The sequence below is a fragment of the Macaca nemestrina genome, chromosome 7 (genome assembly GCF_043159975.1).
Source record: "Macaca nemestrina isolate mMacNem1 chromosome 7, mMacNem.hap1, whole genome shotgun sequence".
Taxonomy (NCBI): Eukaryota; Metazoa; Chordata; class Mammalia; order Primates; family Cercopithecidae; genus Macaca; species Macaca nemestrina.
Genome location: NC_092131.1, coordinates 46,711,037 through 46,732,687, shown reverse-complemented (window position 1 = coordinate 46,732,687; position 21,651 = coordinate 46,711,037). Strand labels below are relative to the sequence as shown.

At 43.4% G+C, this 21,651-nt stretch overlaps 1 protein-coding gene and 1 long non-coding RNA gene across 2 annotated transcripts in view; one reads left to right on the top strand and one right to left on the bottom strand.

The window, feature by feature from the left end:
- Window positions 1-1,947, bottom strand: part of LOC139364277 (uncharacterized) — a 29,003-nt gene extending 27,056 nt beyond the window's left edge. Inside the window, exon 1 of the long non-coding RNA XR_011625822.1 lies at window positions 1,665-1,947. This is a non-coding gene — a long non-coding RNA (uncharacterized lncRNA). The remainder of the gene's footprint in view (window positions 1-1,664) is intronic.
- LOC105473667 (protein kinase C eta) overlaps window positions 705-21,651 on the top strand; it is a 232,376-nt gene continuing 211,429 nt past the window's right edge. The window contains exon 1 of the mRNA XM_011727582.3: window positions 705-1,594. Coding sequence (XP_011725884.1) covers window positions 1,232-1,594 — 363 coding nt within the window. The 5' untranslated portion in view covers window positions 705-1,231. The remainder of the gene's footprint in view (window positions 1,595-21,651) is intronic.

Here is a 21,651-nt window from a genome sequence, read left to right as displayed (position 1 = left end):
GGGCTGGGTGGACCAGGAACCACCAGCAGAGGAAAAGACTTACTACCTCTTGGCCATGTCTGTCTCCAGAAGAACCGACCTTTCCTGCTCTTTGTGCAACGAACGAGGCACACCTTCCGAGGAAGGAGGAGAACAGGATTTCCATCATTACTACTGCCTTATTAAAACACACACATACACATAACTGTAATTAGCCTCTGCAGGAAAGGCGCACAAACAGGATGCGTTCGAGCTGACCCCGGTATGAGCCATCCCTGTAAAGATTAGGAAAAAGAACCTCCCCGCCGTTCGCCCGCCTCCGGCCAGGGCCTCTTGGGGACGGCCCTACAAGGTCACCAGCCCACCGGGGAGGTTGGGAGAGAGGGGGCGGGCGACTCCTCGCTGCGCGGGTTCCTGGCTGGAGCGCCCTCCTCTGCGTCCTCCCAACCTTCCATCCCTCCCCAGGCCAGTCTCCCACGCCTCAGGTGTTTGCTCAGCCTGGGCCACGAACCCCTTCCTTTTTGGCCTGCGCCCGGGGTGGCCCCTAACGCGCAGCGCACGGCCAGACCCAGCGCTACAAAGAGGGCGCGCAGGGCGGTGCAAGCGGGCACTGGACTCCCAGGGGCTTGCGCGGGGATCCACCCACCGCAAGGCCGGGCCGCGGGCCGCGGGCCGCGCGCCACGCCCCCGGGGTCCGGAAGGCGCGGGAGCGGGCGCAGGGGTTCTGTGAACTTGGAACCTGGCGGCGCGAGGTTCTCGCCGGGGATGCGGCGGCGGCGGCAGTTGCTTCCTGGTTTGAAGCTCGCCGAGTGGGGGAGAGCGTGAGCCTTCGGAGGCGGGGGCAGGAGGAGAAGCAGGAGGAGGCGGGGGAAGAGACGCTTGGGGCTGGAGCTCACCGGACGGGTAGCTCCGGCTCTCCGGGGAGAGGAGCTGCCCGGCCCTGGAGAAGGGGCGAGTCCCGCGCGAGCCCCCGGGAAGCGCAGCGCGCTTGGAAGGGACGGTCGGGCCTCCCCGGCCCGCTGAGGGCTCGGCGGCGGGCTCCCCTCCTTTCCACCTCGGGAGGGAGGGAAGGAGGGGAGGAAAAAGTCCCACGGAGGAGGCAGAATGGCCAGTCGAGGGGCGCTTGGGCGCTGCCTTTCCCCAGGGCTGCCTCGACTCCTGCAGCTGTCCCGAGGGCTGGCCTGAGACGGGACTCCGCGTTCTCCCGCTGCGAACCAGCGCGGCCCCCCGGGGCCGGGGCAGCGGCGCCGGCATGTCGTCTGGCACCATGAAGTTCAATGGCTATTTGAGGGTCCGCATCGGTGAGGCGGTGGGGCTACAGCCCACCCGCTGGTCCCTGCGCCACTCGCTCTTCAAGAAGGGCCACCAGCTGCTGGATCCCTATCTGACGGTGAGCGTGGACCAGGTGCGCGTGGGCCAGACCAGCACCAAGCAGAAGACCAACAAACCCACGTACAACGAGGAGTTTTGCGCTAACGTCACCGACGGCGGCCACCTCGAGTTGGCCGTCTTCCACGAGACGCCCCTGGGCTACGACCACTTCGTGGCCAACTGCACCCTGCAATTCCAGGAGCTGCTGCGCACGACCGGCGCCTCGGACACCTTCGAGGGTTGGGTGAGTAGCGGTGACCCTTTCCCTTTGTGTCCACCCAACTCCCGTTCCCCTTACGTTTTTCAAAACTCACCCGGGTCCCGCTTTCCCATCGCTCTATGGCTGAGGGAATTCCCTCCAGACTTTGGTCCTCGTCCAGGTGGCCGCGGCACTGGTGACGCGACCGCGGTGGGTGTGTGCAGGCGCAGGTGTGTCTCCAGGAAGCCAGCCTGGACACGATCCCCTTTCAGGACAGCGGCTTGGCCTAACGGGAAGTCGGGCAGGGGTCCAGGGCGGTCACCCCTTCCGCCCAGTCTATGGGTAAGGAGCTCCAACTTTGAGCATTCGAGTGGATACGTAGGAAAGGCAGGGAAGGAGTGATACGAAAGGGACTTGATTTGGGTAAAGTGCTTCAAGCGCTAACTTAGGAGAAAGCCGTGCATTCTCGCGAGTATTATTCATAATGTTTATGGATACATGTTGGTTCAGCCGCTCAGACGTGCACACGTGTTTCGGCTTGCACATCCCAAAGGTACATGAGCTACACTGGCAGGGATTTGAGCGCCTGGGTCTGCACGTTGGCAGTTTCATTATTTAGCAGTTTTCCAAGGAGATGAGATTTACATATACTTGCAAGTAACTCAGTCAGTCCGAGGTGGGAGTCCTGAGGTATGGGTTTCTGCTGCTGTTGGTCTGAGAAGAGCTGCAAGGACTCCTCAGGAGGTTGTTAACCGCCTTCCCTCCCCACATCACCAGCCTGTGTTCCTGGGTGTTGACGTGTAGCTACCCGCAACTTCCCACTTGCCTCTGCTTTTCACATAGTTCCCATGAGGCAAAATTTCTGCTGTAAATAAATTAAAACTTCTAGAGCACTCTACACGGTGCTAACATGCTTTTACTGCCTAATCCTCACGCTGTCTTTGTGATGCAGGTGGTGTCGTTCCCACTTTGAGATGATGGAATGATAATTATAATAAAGTAGTCTGGTTTAGCCAAATGGAGTACGTTATTTGAAGACTCTCAGGAGTTTAATAGTTTAAGTTCTGGAGGGAGTCAGTTTTGAACCCAATATCAGTATTGAAAATCTGTTTGAAATTTACAAGTGGTGAAATCAGATGGATGGTGATGAAGGCTCATTTAGGTATTTATTTTATACTTTGTGGAATTGGTAATTTTACCGTATATTTTCTGAAATTAAAGATGGCTTGTGGAGCTATTCCTTTCTTTTAAATAGAAGTACAAAAACCGTAATGACTGTTTAACCTTAATCGTCAAATTATATTGAGTTAATTTCCCTTGAGCCTGATTTACTTTGTGGCATTTAGAAGTGGGGACTAGAGAGGAATTGCTAAAATACAGTTAGCTATTTACATTTATCCTGTGAATTTCTGGATATGAAATAGAAGTGAGTGTAGGCATCCAGATGGAATTGTTGAGTTCTATTATTGTCTGATTAGGAGTTAGGTTGGGCAAAGCTCTAGAGGAGCTCACTAGGTTCTGAAGTATGGTGGTGCAGATTGGCCAATGGCCATGAGAAGCATCTCTTCCTGGAGAGAGCCTAGACTGGTCCTTCTCAATCATCATAATCTACCCACTTGAATCACCCAGGGACCTTTCAAAAATCCCCACTTTTAAAGATTCTAGATAGGAATCTCTGGGCTATGGGACCCCATCACCCATGCTTTTAGGCTTCCCAGGTGATTCCAGCATGCAGTCAAGGTGGAGAACCTGAGGCCTACATGAAGGCCAAAAGATGAGGACTTCTTGGTGTCATAAATGTAGGAAGATCCAGGTTATCTGACTAGGTGGCATGTACCGAGCTGCTTATTGTTCCACTGGATGAATAAAGGATTCGGTGTAAATCAGATTTCAGTATTTATGATGGTCTGAAATAATTACACTTAGATGTTTAATCCACTGGTGGTGTTTTGGAAAACGTGAGTGTTTGGTTGGTAAGGAGGGTCAGCATTTAAATGACCTTGAAACCAATGGGTTTTCATGCATTTGTATGCATCAGAGGGCAGATTTTTTTTTTATGTTGTTTTTTAAAAAGATTTTGGGTATTTTGGAACTCTGAGGATATGGTAGGTAGGATGGGCAGAGTGTTGTTTCTTTTCTTTTCTTTTTAAGAAAATCTTGTTAAGTAAATATTTGGAAATGTATGGAATGCATGCTTGTTTTTTAAAAAATTATCCTTTATAGGTTCAAAAATGCTTTAAAAAATAGAGATGGGGTCTTGCTCCCTTGTTGACCAGGCTGGTCTTGATCTCCTGGCCTCAAACCGTCCTCCCACTTCACCCTCCCAAAGTGCTGGGATTACAGGTGTGAGCCACTACATCTGGCCCAAAGGTGCTTTTGAAGTTCAGGATTGCAGAAATACTTATCTTTAGTATTTTAAATTGACATGTCTAGTTTATTCAGAGAGTTACATGTGGAATAATTGAATTTACTCCATAATAAATTTATGTGTTGCAAGTGGAACTACAGATTACTGACTTAAAACAAAAACAAAACAAACTCTTGAAGTAGCAGGTTCAAAAAACCCCCAAAAACCTAGGGACTTAGTTTTTGCTAGATCATGAGAAGCTTTTAGCTGTCGATTATGGATGAGAGGATTCGATATGGTTAAGATCTCAATTCTTCCTAAAGTATTCAATAGATTCAATATAATCTCAACCAAAATCTTTCTAAGTTTGTTGTAGAAATTGACAGACTGACTTTAAAATTTATATGGAAATGGAAAGTACTGAGACCAGTCTAAGAATAGTTTTGAAAAAGAACAAGTTGGGGGACTTACACTCTCTGATTTCAAGGCTAACTATAACATGACCGTAATCAAGATAATGTGGTATTGGAGTAAAGAGAGTCATACAGATCAGTGGAATGAATAGAAGAGAGTCTAGAAATAGATTCACACATATATGATCCACTGATTTCTGATAAAGCTGCCAAGAAGGCAACTCAGTGGGGGAAATGATAATCTTTTCAACTAATGGTGCTTGAACAACTGGATAGCCACATGCAGAAATATGAGCCTTGACGCTTACCTCACATCATACAAAGACATTATTTCAAAATGGATTATAAACCTAAATGTAAGAGTTTAACTGTGAAACTTCTATAAGAAAACAAAATTGTAGTGACCTTGGGTTCAGCAAAAATTTTTTGGATAGCGTACAAAAGGCACCAACTATAAAAAAAAATCAGTAAGTTGGACTTTATCAAAATGAAAAACTGTTGCTTCCCAGGGAATGTTTAAGAAAATGAAAACCCAAGCCACAAATGGGAGAAAATAACTGCAACATGTAAATGAAAGATGTGTAACATGAATATATAAAGGAACTCTAACAGCACAGTAATAATAAGAAAAATACCTAATTTAAAATCCAACAAATGACTTGTAACTTGTCAAATGTTTGAATAGGCACTCACCTTCATGCCAAATAGCACATTAAAAGGTGCTCAAAATCATGAGTCATTAAGGAAATGCAAATTAAAATCAAAATGAGATCTCAATATGCACCCACTAGAAAGGTTAAAATTAATAAGACTGACCATACCAAGTGTTGGTGAGGAAGTGGAGCACCTGGAACTCTCATATGCTACTGTGAGGAATGTAAAATGGTACAATCATGTTGGAAAATAGTTTGGCAGTTTCGTAAACTATCAAACATATGCCTACCGTATAACTTACTCTTTAGTATTTACTAAAAGAAATGAAACCATTCATACAAAGGCTTGTCCACGAATGTTCATAGCACCTTTATTTGTAATAACCCCCAAACTGGAAACAACTCAAATGTCAACAGATGAATGTTTAAACAATTGTAATTTATCCATACAATGGAATATTACTCAGCAATAAAAAAGATGAACTGTTATACATGTAACAACAGGAATGAATCTCAAAATAATTATGCTGAGTGAAAGAAGCTAGACAAAAAAGTACGATTTCATTTATGCAAAATTCTAGAAATGAAAACGAGTTTATAGTGACAGAAGCAGATCAGTGGGTGCCTAAAAATGGAGAGTGGAGGTGAGGGAGGTGGATTACAGAGGAGGCAGAAACTTTTAGGGGAGATGAATATTTGTATTATTCTGATTGTAGCAATGGTTTCACAGTTATAAACATATGTCAAAGCTTATTAAATAGTTCACCTTAAGTATGTGCATGTTACTGTATGACAGTTATACCTGAATAAAGCTGTGGGGAAAAAAAACCAATAAGGACTTATCCATATTTTACTGAAGGTGTTAAGATGCTAGTAAATGACAGAATTTCAGTTGAGCCAAGTCTGACTCTTGAAAACTATATTTTATCTTTAGTGCAGAAAATATTTATGAGAATAGGAGCGTAGAAAAAACGAAATCACAATAAAACAAATTAGTTTCTAATTTTTGGACACAGTCTGATTTTCTAAATTATCACTGTCAGTTTTTTTTTCTGTTGCTTCTAGAACACGTTTATTTTGCATAATTTCTCTGGCTTCCAAAAACTGAAGAATTGCCTCTATTTAAACCCTATTTTCTTCTTTCGTGTATTTGCTCTCGATTTGCTGACCTTCTAAGTGGGGACCAGCATCTAATGCTTAATGCAGAGTGCTGGGGACATGGGGAGGCAGGAGGAGCTAGAGGCTGCGTCATGGAAAGACCTTGGCGCCCCCTCAGGAAGGAAGGACCGGCTTGGCAGGATCCCAGGCTGTTTTCCTGGTTCAACCCTCTTGAAGACATTGTGTTCTCGGCAGCCTTGGAGGGCCGCTTTCTCTCAATTTCTCAGTGAGGTACCTGTTTTGTAATCAGTCCTGTCAGGTGAAGCAGCCAGGTTACTACTGGACAATCATGGATTATCTTTTCCCTTCCTTCCTGGATCCAGGGGTCTGAATTTATAGCACCAAAATTCTTCCAGATTTTCTATTTAGTGGTTCATTCTGTTTTGTACTTTGTAGTGCAGTTATTCTCATGATTGATTTTTTTCTGAGCCAATTGGAAGGAGTGTCTAACACTGACTGATCAACCCACTGTGTTTAAGGGGAAAAACATATTTTAGAATCTTGAGGGAGTTTTATTTCAGTGTATGTGAATTGTATTGGCTATGTAGCATCTTCATTTTCATTGTAAGAAGAAGTTTGCTGCAGTGGGACCAGCTGCTTCTCATCACAAACAGGTTGTGGCTCAGATATTTTCCCCTTTGGAGAGCATTTTCCTGGCCACATTATTATTTTGTTGTCTTTCATTGTACTCATTCCTCTCTCAGATCATTTTGTTAATGAATTTGCTTATTATACTTTCTCCAGATTACAAATGGCTTGAGAGCAGGGACCCACCTCTCTTATTCACTGTCCTAACCCTGGGACAATGTCTCATACACAGTAAACATTAAATATTTGTTAAACCAAATTTTATGTGATTGGGGGACAAGTAAAGTATAAGTACTTTGGGAGCATCTTGCCATCTTTCTAAAAGAAATAAATGAAAATAGTTGAGGAGTGACTGGATGAACGGTATTCCTCTATTAAATCTATCAGTGACATACCAATATGTGCTTGAAAGACTGGGCCTAACTGCTGAGTTCTTTGAATATGGTAATGGATTGAAAACCTTGTGTATGAAAAATTCCCTGCTCTTACGTCATTTTAAAAGACTATGATTTTAAAACTTGTAATACATTATAACGTTTTTCACTTGTAATTTTCATACCCAAAATGTTAAAGTCAGGGCAGAAGCAAAGACATCAACATTAAAAGGTTGTGCCTCAGCCTTGGAGAGGAATGAGGTTGGTGGGTGGAACGTGAATCATTTTATCTTATGCAACTCTTAGTGAAGTTTTGGTATGTAGCAAGTGTTTAGAATGGTGATTAGTGGTGATGGTAAAAGTGTGCTGCATTTTTATGAGAAGAGTAGCATTTGTGTAGAATAATAGAGGTGCCTGGGATTTTTGATAGTCCTTTTTTATTTAATAAAGCAACTGAGGCCAGGTGCTATGGCTCGCATCTGTAATCCCAGCACTTTGGGAGGCCAAGGCAATAGGATCCCTTGGGCCCAGGAGTTTGAGACCAGCCTAGGTAAAATAGTGAGACCCCATCTCTACAAAAAATAAAATTAGCTAGGCACGGTAGCACATGCCTGTAGTCCCAGCTATTTGGGAAGCTGAGGTGGGAGGATCACTTGAGCCTGGGAGGTTGAGGCTGCAATGAGCCATGATCATGTCACTGCACTCTAGCTTAAATGACAGAGCAAAACCCTGTCTCAAAAAAAAAAAAAGCTGAAAAAACAGTCAACTAGATTGTGTTCCCCTTTTGTGTTGACTTCTTAGCTCCACTTTATTAGAATGTGATAAAAATGAGGCCTAAGTGGAAACTCAATCCCTGTCCGTTGTTTTTCACTCTTATCATTACTCTATCCAAAATAGTCTTTCTCAGTTGCCAAACCAACAGTCATTTCTTTACTTAAAATTCCTCTGTGGTTCTCCACTGCTCTTAGATAAAGTCCAGAGTCTTTTTTGTTTGTTTGTTTGTTTGTTTGTTTTTGTTTTTTGTTTTTGAGACAAATCTCTCTCTGTTGCCCAGGCTGGAGTGTGGTGGCACAATCTCGGCTCACTTCAACTTCTGCCTCCCAGGTTCAAGCGATTCTCCTGCCTCAGCCTCTCAGTAGCTGGGATTACAGGCACGCACCACTGCGCCTGGTTAATTTTTATATTTTTGGTAGAGACAGGGTTTTGCCATGTTGGATAGGCTGGTCTCAAACTCCTGACTTCAGGTTATCTGCCCGCTTCAGCCTCCCAAAGTACTGGGATACAGGCATGAGCCACCACGCCCAGCCAAAGTCCAGAGTCTTTAAGTGGTATAGGATGTTCTCCATGATCTGTCTCCTGTTTTCCTCTTGAGCCTTTTCTCTTATATTTCCCCAAATTACCATGAGCATCTTTCAGTTCCTCAAAAGGAGGAACTCTTTGCTTTGCTGATTCTTACTTGTGCTTCAGGTCTCATTGTGGACATTAATTACCCAGACAACTGTCCCTGATGTGCCAGTCTGGGTTTGGTCCTCCTCCTAGTGTTCCCTCAGTATCCTGAGATCTCCTTTGCCGCTGTCTCCTCCAACCTGAAAGAACGGACGTATGAATGGATTGGCCTCTAATGGAAGCGCGTGACACTGGTCACAGGGAGTTCGGGGTGTAGTCGTTTGAGTGATTGACTAAGATTCATCTGCTTGGCTCTTGTGGTACTGACTCTGACAGACTATTACATGTTTCTATTTGAAATGCCAAGCCCTAGGTGAGCATCCAGCCACCACTGAGCATGTACAAAGTACCAGGCATTGTGCTCTATCCTGTAAAGTCAAGTGGACGGGACACACATGACCCATTCTTTCATAGGTCTTGTAATTCCAAGAGCGAGGGAGATTGGGGTAAAAAACAAACAAAAGCAACTAGTGAATTACAGAAGTACTTACAGGCAGGTAAGCCCCTGGTTTGGGGAGGTCAGGAACATCTTCCTGGAAGAAAAACAAAGAGCTGGCTTTTAAGGACCCAGCATAGAGAGCCACAGCCTGCTTCAGTTAAATGACTGTAAACAGTCTGCTCAAAAGAAGAAAAGGAACTTCTGACCTGAGAATGTTTTCCAGAGGGACATCTCAGATGCCCTTTTGGAAGGTAAATGTTCCTGACCCACAGAAATGTTTCCATCTTTGGGAAGTTTGGGAGGGAACTGTTTCCATGCTTGTGAACAGATGACCTGCAAAACAACTTTTGACTCCGCAAAGGCAGAAAGTGGGAACACTATATTTGAACGATCACATACCTTAAGTTTTGTATAGATCATAAAATAATCATAGATGTTGAAGCAGGATCATCATCTAATTTGGAACAACAAAAAAAGCCTGATAGCTCTTAGACCTGCAGGCAGCCTGTAGGTATATTCATTTGGCACAGATGTTTTTAACATTGAAACTGAAGGCATTTAGTGCTGTGGTGCTCCAGTTTGCCACAGACCCCACCACTCCCTGTTATGAAGCCAGCTCTCTTGACTCATTACTTGCTTGGACCTGGGACATTTTTAATTTTGTGACACTATAGCTCAAGCCTTTGTTTTCAGAATGTGGGAACCAAAGTTCTAGCCAAAGCATTACCGTTGCCCTAACAGGGGTGTCCAGTCTTTTGGCTTCCCTGGGCCACGTTGGAAGAAGAATTGTTTTGGACCACACCTAAAATATGCTAACGCTAATGATAGCTGATGAGCTAAAAAAAAAAAAAATCCTCAAAAAAGTCTCATAATGTTGTAAGAAAGTTTACGAATCTGTGTTAGGCTGCGTTCAAAGCTGTTCTGAGCTGCATGCATTGCAGCCCATGGGCTGTGGGTTGAACAAGCTTGCCCTAGCTCATGAGAAGTGTCATATACATACATTTAATATGTGTTAATATCTATCTAATCTATATCTACAAAAATATAGATATGCTTACTTAGATTTATTTAGATATGGAATATTTATTAATTTATAAAATACATTAGATGTATATTTACTTAGATTTTTCTTACATAAATATTTGTGCCCTAGTATTTCAGAGAAAGCTAGCTTACTAGTAAATATATGGGGAGTTAACTTTTACCGCAAATTACTATTGTGTTAACTATACAATTTAAAAAGAAAGCAAACTGCCAGGCTGGTGTGATGGTGTGCATCTGTGTCCCGTCTACTGGGGAGGCTGAGGCAGGAGGATTGCTTGAGCCTAGGAGTTCAAGGCTGCAGTGAGAGCTATAATCGAGCTGCTGCTCTTCAGCCTGGGCAACAGAGTGAGACCTTGTCTCAAAAAAAGAAAAAAAACAACAAAAAACCCCTCTTTTTATTTCAGTATGCAACTCCCAGCAATATGGGAATGCTGTACTTTAATGGGAGTCAGGAGAACTGGGTTCAAGCTGTGACCTTAGGCAAGCCCCTACTTATCAGGGTCTCCTTTCCCGGTTATATTGTGAGGGGGCTGAGTCTCCTTTCCCGATTTTATTGTGAGGGGGCCGCACTGAGTGATCTCTAAAGGCCTTTACATCTCTAAAGCCTCTGCTTCCATGTATTAGGCAATTACATAATTCCTTCCCTTTTGGAGTAATTGGTTTGGTTTAAACTGTCAAAACGAATAATGTGTTATCAAAGTTAGTAACTCCTAAGAACTAAATTGGTCCAAATCTACATTGCTCAGAGTTGGAGAGGATTTAGCTCACATCTAAGTGACTTGTATAGCATTGCTAGTGATGTTGGTATTATTTTCTTGGTTTAGAATCAGCCTTAAGGAAATACATTTCAAGCCATGCAGTTGTATTTCTTGGTTGACGCTAAGGCATTCCTTGCTCTATGGGATAGTTGTAAGTTATGTCCCTGTTACGTCAAGTCAGAGAGAGACTGAGAATCCCACTGTTTTGCTAGAAGCCATTCTCACTAGTATGGCAATTACAACATTATTGTCCCAAAGCGTCTGTAGCCCCCAGTCTGTGTATCCACCCAAGGTGATGACAAATACTACAAATCACTGTAGGACAGACGTTTTAATTAGAGGGAGGAATGAGCCCAAGGGTATTGACTACGGTAGTGTTTAAGTGCTATGTTAAAGAATTTTATGAGACAGGAAATTTTTGTTGAGAATCATGGTCCTATCTGGAGATATTTATCAAGATTATTATGTTAGTATGCTTCTGTAGCACCAGTAAATTAGAGCAGTATCTGTCAAAGCACATAGGACTTTTGTAGTAGAAAGCCCACTTAATAAGAAGCTTACCAGCAATGCTTTTATTATGTACTGCCTTCCCAAAAGTTCCTTTGATTCCATGTAAGTTTTACCCTTGCACATCTTTGACCTCACAGGGAGAGAAATGCTTAAAAGTTACCAAAGATGTTTAGTTTGTGCTTGTGGTAAAAAATTAAGGAATTTGCCAGAGCATAAAACCTTGGTCAACATGAGCCCTGTCATAATTGCATTAATAAAATAAGTCATATAGGCCAGAGTGAGCATATTCTATACCTTGTCCTGTATTTCCCATTTCAGACCTAGCCTCTGTTCTCCAGGCACTTAAAAACCGCAAAGCTGCATATTTATTAGTAAGTCACAGCTGTCCCTTGTACTTGTATAGCTCTGTCTCTCCACTTCTCATGTCACAAGCACTTAAATATGATACAGTGCCCTCTTTCCTTACAATGGGCTTTGGTTTTTGCATCTGTGATGTTGGAGGGCTGGACCCCTTGAGCTCTCTGGTCCTTCCGGTGTCAGAGTTTTGTGGTTCTGGTAATGGTTCCATTGGACAATGGAAATTCTGCTCCCTTCTGAAATATATTCAGGAGACTTCTGGACTTCTGATACTCAGATTTGTTCTGGGCTCTGAAATTATTTTGGGAAGCGCACCCAAAAGTCACACGTGTATTAGCCTAATTCCATAAACAGAATACATTTATTTATTTGCAAGCTGTGGGCCTCTTAGATGCTTTAATGTAGATTACTGTTGTTTAATTATGGTACAGAAGAGTTGAGAGCAGATTCCATCTAAAGCAGTGCTTTTGAAACTGTTGTTGAGCCCTAGACCCTTTTAGTGATGATGAGAGCTGTGGAGCCTGTTTCTGCAAAAATGCACGTATGTGCATATTGATGATATTCTGGGAACAATGTCATCAGATTAGTAACCCTCCTAAAGCCTTTCCTAAACCTAAAGGACACAGGACCTCAGGTTGAGAAACGTCAGTTAAAATAAGGCTTTTATTAATTCCTAACATTCAGGGTGTGGTTCTGGTGTTTCCTTTGTATTTGAGGACATTTTCACTTCAATTAATTATAGAAAATAGTTACTTAGTAGAAAATAGGAGCTAGGAGCTACACATTTTAGAGAAAAAGATGTTCTTAAAAATGTGTTCTCACTTATGGCTCCTGGTGAAATATACTAGATGATGACCCATTTTAGGACCTATTTGGTTGTGTTATTTAGGCATTTTCAAAAGCCTCTATTTTTTGAAAGAGTTTCTTTGAGGTTTGCAGTAGGTGAAAACTTAAAAAAACAAAACTAGGACAGTTTGAGTGACCCTGGCTTAGTATCTTTTGTTAATATAAACTTTTCCCTTGTAAAAAGAAATAGGATTCATCTTTTTCATATACTTTTTCTTAAAACATTCACCCTCTTTTTGAGCTGCAGTGGGCATTATGGTGCTCTGCCGTGTTAGTCTAAGACAAAATGATGAGATTGGTGAGGCCTACCTGATCCTCCTACCCTTTGAGCCCCAGTCTCCTATGGTCTGAGTCCCCGTGACCCAACAGGTTTTTTGGTCCTCTCTGGAATTCCAGTTCACTCGGCCAGCATCTTACAGACAACCTGATGTTGGTGGAAATTGAGCTGAATGGAGATTGTCCACAGAGCAGCCCCCTAGCTAAAGGTAAAGTGAGAAGCCAGCTCTCTAGACTTCAGGCCAAGATTCTTTCCCTACTCCACCTCAGTGTATGGTGGAGGCAGCAGGGAAACCATCCAGTCAGTCATTCATAGGTGTTTATTAAGTACCTACCTTGTGTCCGAGCCTGTTCTAGGTGTTACAGATAGGGCAGAGAACGCAAGACCCAGCATCTCGGCTTTCCAGCACTGCTGCCCTAGCACAGGGAGGTGGATAACAAGCCGGCAAACGCACAATGAAGAAAATGACAAATGCTGGGTAGGTACCAAGTGGAGCATCAAAGCAGGGTGACATGATTCAGTGTGACAAGGTGGCTGCTTTACCTGGAGTGGTCACTGTCTGCAAAGGACAGGTGATGCACTGTGCAGCAGCTCTGCGACAATTTGGCTGAGGCCTGACTGACAAGAAGCACACAGCCCTGTGGAGATTAAAGAAAGAGCATTCCAAGCAGAGGCAACAAAGGCCCTGTGGTGGGAACAAGCTTGGCGGGTGGAAAAACCGTGGAGGGTGGTAGAAAGAGGGTTGGCTTGGTGTCAGCAAGCTCGGGGCATTGTCCTAGATCTGTCACTTCCTAGGAGTGTGAATGATAAGCAAGTCCCTTCATCTCTGATGGTTAGTTTTCTCTTCTGGAAAATGGTGCTAATGTTTGCTACCTCATAGGCTGGGTGTGAAGATTAGATTAACTACATTAAACATGCCCAGCACAAGATAGGCACTGGAGAAATGCTAGCTTTGGTTGCTTTTTAAATTAATTAATTTAATTTTTTTTTTAGAGACGGGCTCGCCATGTTACCCAGGCTGGTCTTGAACTCCTGGGCTCAGACTATCCTGCTTCAGCCTCCCAAAATGCTGGGATTATAGGCAAGAGCCACCACTCCTAGCCTGGTTTCTTTTTTTATTTTAATCCTTAACAAAATTATTTATTTATTTATTTTCTCTAATCTTGGTAGGCGAAGCTTTGGTTGCTTTTAATTTCCTGAGGAAATGAATATTTTGACAAGGGCCTTCTGAAAAGAATCGTACTGGTTTAGGAAAGACACCCGCAGGGTTGCCTGTTAGAAAACGGGGTGGTGTTTGTTCTCACTTATAGGTGGGAACTGAACAATGAGATCACTTGGACTCAGGAAGGGGAACATCACACACCGGGGCCTATCATGGGGAGGAGGGAGGGGGGAGGGATTGCATTGGGATTTATACCTGATGTAAAAGACGAGTTGATGGGTGCTGACGAGTTGATGGTTGCAGCACACCAACATGGCACAAGTATACATATATAGCAAACCTGCACGTTATGCACATGTACCCTAGAACTTAAAGTATAATAAAAAAAAAAAAAAAGAAAGAAACAATAACAAGAAATTGAAAAAAAAAAAAAAAAAGAAAACGGGGTGGTGGTGTGAAAGTTTCTTAGGGGTGGGATAGGGTATAGTCTTGTTGGTGCCCTCCAATGACATCACAGAAGCATCTGGTTATCTCTACTGCCTTCAGTAACATGTTTTCTAAAGAGAGGATGGGGAAAGGAAACCAAGACTCTGAAGTTTTTTCCAGATTTTTGTTTCTGAAACGTGTATTCGTTTTCTATGGACTCGTAAATATGAATGGAAAGTTTCAATAATTTAGATGGACAGGATAATTGCATTGTAGTGATATAACTGATAGGGCCCCAAATTGTTTTTATTTGTTACAAAACTGTACATTTATGGCTGAGAATTAATAAACATACTAACAGTAATCATAAAGGAAATAAAACCTCAGCCATTGCAAAAAAAAAAAAAAAAAAGGCAACCCCCCCCAAAACTAGATATAATTGATTCTTGCTTACTTCTGAAAGCTCATTTACTTTTTTGATTGTAATTTTGTGGATTAACTCTGCATAATTTTGCCTAGTTTGAATAGTTTTAGATAATGCCTATTTTGGCATCTCCCTGATCAACATTTATTTGGTCTGTGTTTAAAGAAGACGCATTAACATTTGCCTACGTCACATGAATTAGGATGTAAAATCTATAATTATGGACTAATAATACACAAATACAGGCTCTGAGTAATATTTATTGGACAATTACCGTAATTATCAGTGCATCATAGTGTGATGGTTGGGTGTCAGCCAGATTGGGGTTCAGCTATTCATTCTGCCTCTTATTAGCAGGGATAATTTAACTCCTGCAAGCCTGTTTTCTCATCTGCAATACAGTACCTGCCTCACAGGGTTTCATCAGAACACAGTGAGGACTTATGTAAACCATCTACATAGGGCATGACATATACCACCACAGAAAAATGATTGTCAGTGTCACCATCATCACCACCACTCTATCCTCAGCACTTCAATGTGAAGTGATGGACCCAGCCCTTTTCTGAAGTTACCTTTGAAAGCAGTAATACATTTATTTACATAGAATTTAAGAGAAGGGATTTTTGAGTGCCACTTCCTCAATGGTTTTGCTTTTTATGTAGGATTCTGGAATGTAAATCAGTGGGAGCTTTCTAGTTCCTGGTGGAACAGAAGAGGGCTCCTTATCCTGGAATCACAGGGATTGGGGGTAAATTCTGTACATAGGTCCTCTTTGAAAGATCTTGCAAGGAATATGGGAAAATGAAGCTGGAATTATTGTAGTTACAATGTTGGCCAAAGTTGGTTCATGGAAAACCTTGAAATTAAGTCTGTTGGTTTGCTTATTCAATATTGGACAGCAGAGGGTCTGAGTTAGTGAGAACCAACAAACCAGAAATAATTCAAGTTGCAATATTTAGCTGCAAAGGACAGAAAGAGGCCTTTGAAAAGCTGAAGTGAGTGCTTTTATTGTTGTAATTAAGGTAAATAATGGTAAACAGGCTCTTTCAATTGGCATTAAAATATATTTTCCTTGATTAGTTTGAATATCCAATACAAGTTGGTGGATGTGAATTGTTCTGTCATGCTTTCAAGGAGGAAAACTGCAGTTTTAAAAGTGCGTCATTTGGGGCGGGTGTGGTGGCTCATGCCTGTAATTCCAGCACTATGGGAAGCTGAGGTGGGAGGATTGCTTGAGGCCTGGAGTTCGAGACCAACCTAGCCAGCATGGTGAAACCCTGTCTACTAAAAATACAAAAATTAGCTGGACTTGGTGGTACGCACCTGTAATTCCAGCTACTTGGGAGGCTGAGGCATGAGAATTGCTTGAACCCAGGAGGCGAGGCGGAGGTTGCAGTGAGTCGAGATCGTGGACTCCAGCCTGGGTTATGGAGTGACAATCTGTCTCAAAAAAAAAACAAAAAAGAAGTGCATTATTTGAATATGGATTTATAGATGTGATCAAGGACACCAACAATTTTTTTTTTTTTTTTTTTTAAAGACAGAGTCTCACTGTGTCCCCCAGGCTGGAATGTAGTGGCATGAACATGATTCACTGCAGTCTCAACCTCCTGGGCTCAAGTGATCCTCCTGCCTCAGTCTCCTGAGTAACTGCCACTAAGCTCGGCTAATTTTTTAATGTAGAGACAGAGTCTTGCCGTGTTGCTCAGGCTGAACATTTGATTTGGCCTGCAGAAAATATGAAGTACTTTTTTTCCTATGTGGACTCAATTAAACATTTTATTTTACAGAGATAGGATCTTACTCTGTTGCCCAGTCTGGAGTACGGTGGTACAATCTTAACTCACTGTAACCTCGACCTCCTGGGCTCAAGTGATCCTCTTGCCTCAGCCACCTGAGTAGCTAGGACTACAGTTGTGCACCACTGTGGTTGGTTAATTAGAAAACTTTTTTTCTTGTAGAGATGGGGTCTCACTGTGTTGCCCAGGCTGCTCTCTAATTCCTGGCTTCTAGTGATGCGACCCTCCAGGCCTTCCAAAGTGCTGGGATTACAGGCATGAGCCACCGTGCCCCACCTGGGGACTCATTTTGAAGGTGATCATTTCTACTTTTATTTGTTTACTGGACACTTGTTCTGGAATGTAGATCTTTCACAGTTGATTTTAAGTTAAAGGTTTCTGAACTGTATATATACGATATTTCAGAACAAAAGTTTCCTTTGCTTCATAGTACGGCACAACAGTGTTTGCATTTGATGTTTAGCATAGCCTTGGTTTTGGTCGTTCGGAAGCCTTTGTTAGCTCTTTGGCTGTGCCAAGAATATATTGTTTTTGAGTCTCCTTGCTGGGCCTCCTCGCCTTCTTGTCATGCACATCCTGTACCTGGGTTGTGGTTGTATTGATTTGCTGGGGCGCTGCTGTTGCAAATGTCTGGAGTGAATGAGAATGTGTTTGTGGGTGTCTGCCCTCACCTTGGCCACTGACCTGCTTTCAACCCTGAAGTACTGCCATCTGCATGAACATTAGGGACCCCCAGCCTCCTCCCACCACCTGGTAAAGTGCCCTGCACATGCTTGGGATTCAGGAAATGTTTGTAGAAAGAAAAAATTCCTTATCATTCCTTATTCTCTGTCTTGAGTCTGAATCACAATTCAAACACTTTTGCTAAAAGGTTTTCCCTTGAAAAATTCATACTTCAGATATAGATATTAATACTTTTTTTGGTGTGTGTGAGTTTAAGAGCAGCCTCAGGAGTAGTTTAGAGAGAATGAATATACCAGTACGGTTTTTATTCCCTTGAAGACTTAAATAAGTATTAAAGGTGTGTGAAAAGATTAGCTGAATCCCAGGTTCCTCAAACAAAATGTTAAGTTTTGTTTGGGTGATAAGAGATGGATTTCAAAATAGGAAAAAGCGAGAGACTGAAACCATCATCCAGCACACACTATGTCAGGAATGTATTAATGAAAGCCTGCCCTTGATAAGAACAGGACACCGACAGGGGGCATAAACAAGATCTAGGTGCAACTGTGACCTTGAAGTGACCTTGAGTTTAAGTCGCCATTTAAACTCATTTTCCTCAAACTGTCATTTTCTGACAAAATAAGTGGCTCCTGAAGTTGCCTCATTAGAACTTCAGTATGCATTTTTCTCTCTAAACTGTTTCTGATGGGTGTTGACTCCCTCTGTTGTCATTTGGTCCTGTAGGACCAAACTTGTGTATGTAGAATTTTATTTTAAAATAGGAAAAATCATGATTCTGAAAAATTGTGCCTGTCAAGATATTAAATGAGTGTTCCCATTAATATTATTGCCATTAATATTTTGAAGTCAAATTACATAGTGACAGCTCTCTGCCTGAAGGATACTTAACATTAAAAGGAAGAAACTGTCTGAGAATTGGAAGAAATGCTAATGAGGCCTCCCCACCACTCTCCTTTTTAAGCCCCTCACCCACCTCCTACTCCTCCATCCGCTAGACTTAAGTAGGTCCCCTTACTTTTCTTCTGCTTGGGCCATTGTATAGAAAGGTCTGAGTCTTGGGATGAGCTGACCTCCTGTTCAGGCTTAGCCCTCCACCTGCTCTGCCTGGGTCCCCTCTGTGTTCTCCCTGGGCCAGGCCTTCCCTTCTGTGTTTTCATCCTCTCGTGTCCTCCTGACGCCTTCATTTAATTTTAACTTTTTTTTTTTTTTTTTTTTTAATTAAAGTTAGGGTTGCAGTGAACTGAGATTGAGCCACTGTACTGCACTCCAGCCTGGGTCTCACTCTGTCATCCAGGCCGGAGTGCAGTGGCGCAATCTCAGCTCACTGCCACCTTAACTCCTAGGCGCTAGCCATCCTCTTACCCCAGCCTCCTGTGTAGCTGGGATTACAGGCATGCGCCACCATGCCCCAGCTAATTTTAAAATTTTTCGTAGAGACGGGGTCCACTAGCTTGCCCGGGCTGGTCTCCAACTGTGGGGCTCAAGCGATCCTCTTGCCTTGGCCTCCCAAAGCGCTGGGATTACAGGCATGAGCCACTGTGCCTGGCAAAACCTTCATTTTAAAAACATACCCAAATCTCTCTTGAGAACTCAGCCTCTCAGTCCCTGTTGGCCTTTTCCACTTTCCTTTTGAGGTGGGGCACAGTGTTTTTCTTTCCCTTCTCAGCCTTTTCCCGACAGCTGTCTGCAAATGCCCTTCCCGGCCCTGTTGGTGGTTCTTCCCGGTGCCCGTCCCCAGGAGACTGCGCTAGCAAAGCCCAGGAGTGACAGTGTAGTCAGGTCAGTTCTTTGTCTTGTTGGCTGCTACCTTATCCTTCAGATTCATTGCTCCCCGTTTATGTGTTTTTCCAATGCTTACTGAGGTGTTTTTAAGTTTTTTTTTTTTTTTTTTATCTCTTTCCTCATGCCTCGACCTCCCTAAATATGGGTGTTCCACTGGTGTTCCCAGGGTGGGGGGGTGGAGGTGTGGGGTGGGCCGGTGGGGCGGGTGGGAGGTGGTTTGTCTTGTCTTTGTTTTCTTTGTCACGGTACATGGTCTTGTCAACTTTTAAGTCTCTACAATATTGCCCATATGCCAAGGACTTCCAAAGCTCTGTCTCCTGTCTTCCCCCCTGAGCCCAATTACTGCTTCTGGAACTGGGGCAGGCTTAGGACAAACTACTTTATACTCCGTCGTCTTTAATCTTCACAGTAGTCTGTGAGAGAGGAGGAGCACTGTAGCACCTGCATTTCCCACCCGAGGAAACTGTGGCTTAGACTGGCCCAATATCAGGTCCAAGGTCCCATGTCTGATATGCTTGCCGGACAGACCTGCTTGGACTAAAGGATTTTAGGCATCTCCTAGTCAACATGTTCACAATTAAATATCCCATTTTTCCCCCTGACCTGCTCCTCCTCCCATTTTCCCGGTCAGAACTGGCCTCACCATTGTTCAGTCACCTGGCCACCATTCTAGACTTTTCTTTCTCCTTCACCTCTTTGCCCACCTCAGTTGATTGCCAAATCATGCCAGATTGGCTTGGTAAATACTTCCTGAGTCAATTTCTTCTTTTCCCCCAATTACCACACTTGTTTATATCGTACATGTGGATTATTGTGATGGCCTTGGAACTGGTTTCCGTGAATCTAGTTGTATTCACTCAAATCCATCCTCTACAAACTGCCTGGATGAGCTGTCTAAAACTCAGCCCTAACCTCCCTCCTGCCAGAAGTCGTTTAAAGGCTTCCTGTGCCCTATAAAGTTCAGGCTCCTGGGGAGGGTTCCCAATTGGCTGGCCCTTGCCTGCCTTCCCCATTCCATTTTCCAACTCTCCTTGCCTCCCAGTTTCTGAGCTAAGTACTAATGGACAGACTAGGTTTTCTTGCCTCTGCTCATGTCTAATTCACCTTATTTACAATAAATATTGAAGGAGGACGGAAGGTATTCCTTTGTAATTTGTACAGAAGGACTTGTATTACATTAGAAAAGATAGGGGTGAAGAAGTTACATAGAAAAAATACGTCACTCTCCGTGTAACTACAAAGACATCCATAAACAGGCCTGAGCATGCCACATGTGCATGTCAGCACACCCTTCCATGTTTCACTTCACAGCATTCACCGAGCCACCTGCTGTGGCCAGAGACCACCGTAGATGCTGGGGGTGAAAAGCTCAAGGAGCTCTCCCTGTAGTGAGGGAGACAGCAGAAACCCACAATTTCATCACTGGATAGTTGAGTTTAGAAATGGAAATGGGTACCGGATAGTAGGGGATTGTGAACCTGAGTATTCAGGGAGAACTTCTTGGAGGAGGTGATGCACAAGTTCAGTCTTCAGGGAAAGTCAGTAGTAACCAGGTTGAAGATAGTATAAATTCCTTTTCTCCTTTTTCCTCTTTCAGATTTGTATTTTTCCCATGGAATTTTACCTGTTTTACACTGGACTAACAATGCTCAAGTGCTTTTTAAAAGCAAACTGTGCCTGGTTTATCCCATTGGTAGAAACTTTTTTCATGAGGTCAGAGGCTTTGTCTTGGTTCGCGTTGTATTGCCAGTGCATGGCCCCTGGTAGGTGCTGAGTAATGTTGGTTGAATTGGATGCCTTGAGGTGAGGCATGAGAAAGGGTTCTCTTCCTCCCCCTGAAGGTGGCAAAGATAGGTGTGACAGTTGAGACTTGCATGGGGCTGACCTTGTGAGGTCCTAAGCCTGGTGACCTGCCTCTGCAGTGTAACTGGGCTGTCTCATGGAAAGGGCAGGGCCTTTTCTAGATGGCCAACTCTGTGTTCTGAACAGGAGTGCCAAACTCATTTGGAGGGGAAGGGAGTGCCCTTTTAAAGCCTCAACTACTAATTAAATTCAAGCAGAAGGATGGTGAAGGTGGAGCTAATTCATTTATTAGCATATAATATGATCAACCTAACTCATATAAATGTAGATTATCTTGGTTTGTCTTTTCCTGGCAGCAGAAAAGGCTTGGAGAGCTGCCCTGGATTGTGAGTTAGTCAGTGAGCAGCTGCTTAAAGATCTGAAAAATCCTAGAATATGTCATCTCTGTAGGCTTTATCCTTCAATTAATTATGGATTTTTATCTCCATATATGTGAAGTCAATGATTGACTTGGTTCAGACTCTGTATTGTTGGCTCAAACCTGCCATTCCATTGGGCTTCATCACTATGTTCTATGGGTGTGAAGCCTTTGTTTTTTCAGAGACCCATTTTCACCAGCGGGTTTGCACTGTAAGTGTTTCCACAGGAACTCTGCCCTTTGCCAGTGTCACTGTTGTGGCTGTGCAGCAGAACCCACAGGGCGGAGGTGTTTCAGCCCTCATTGAAATGCAACAGATCTTAACATCTCTTGCTGCAAATTTTCCAGTGTGTTCTGGTCTACCTTGGTATCTTAAAACCAGGCTCACTAA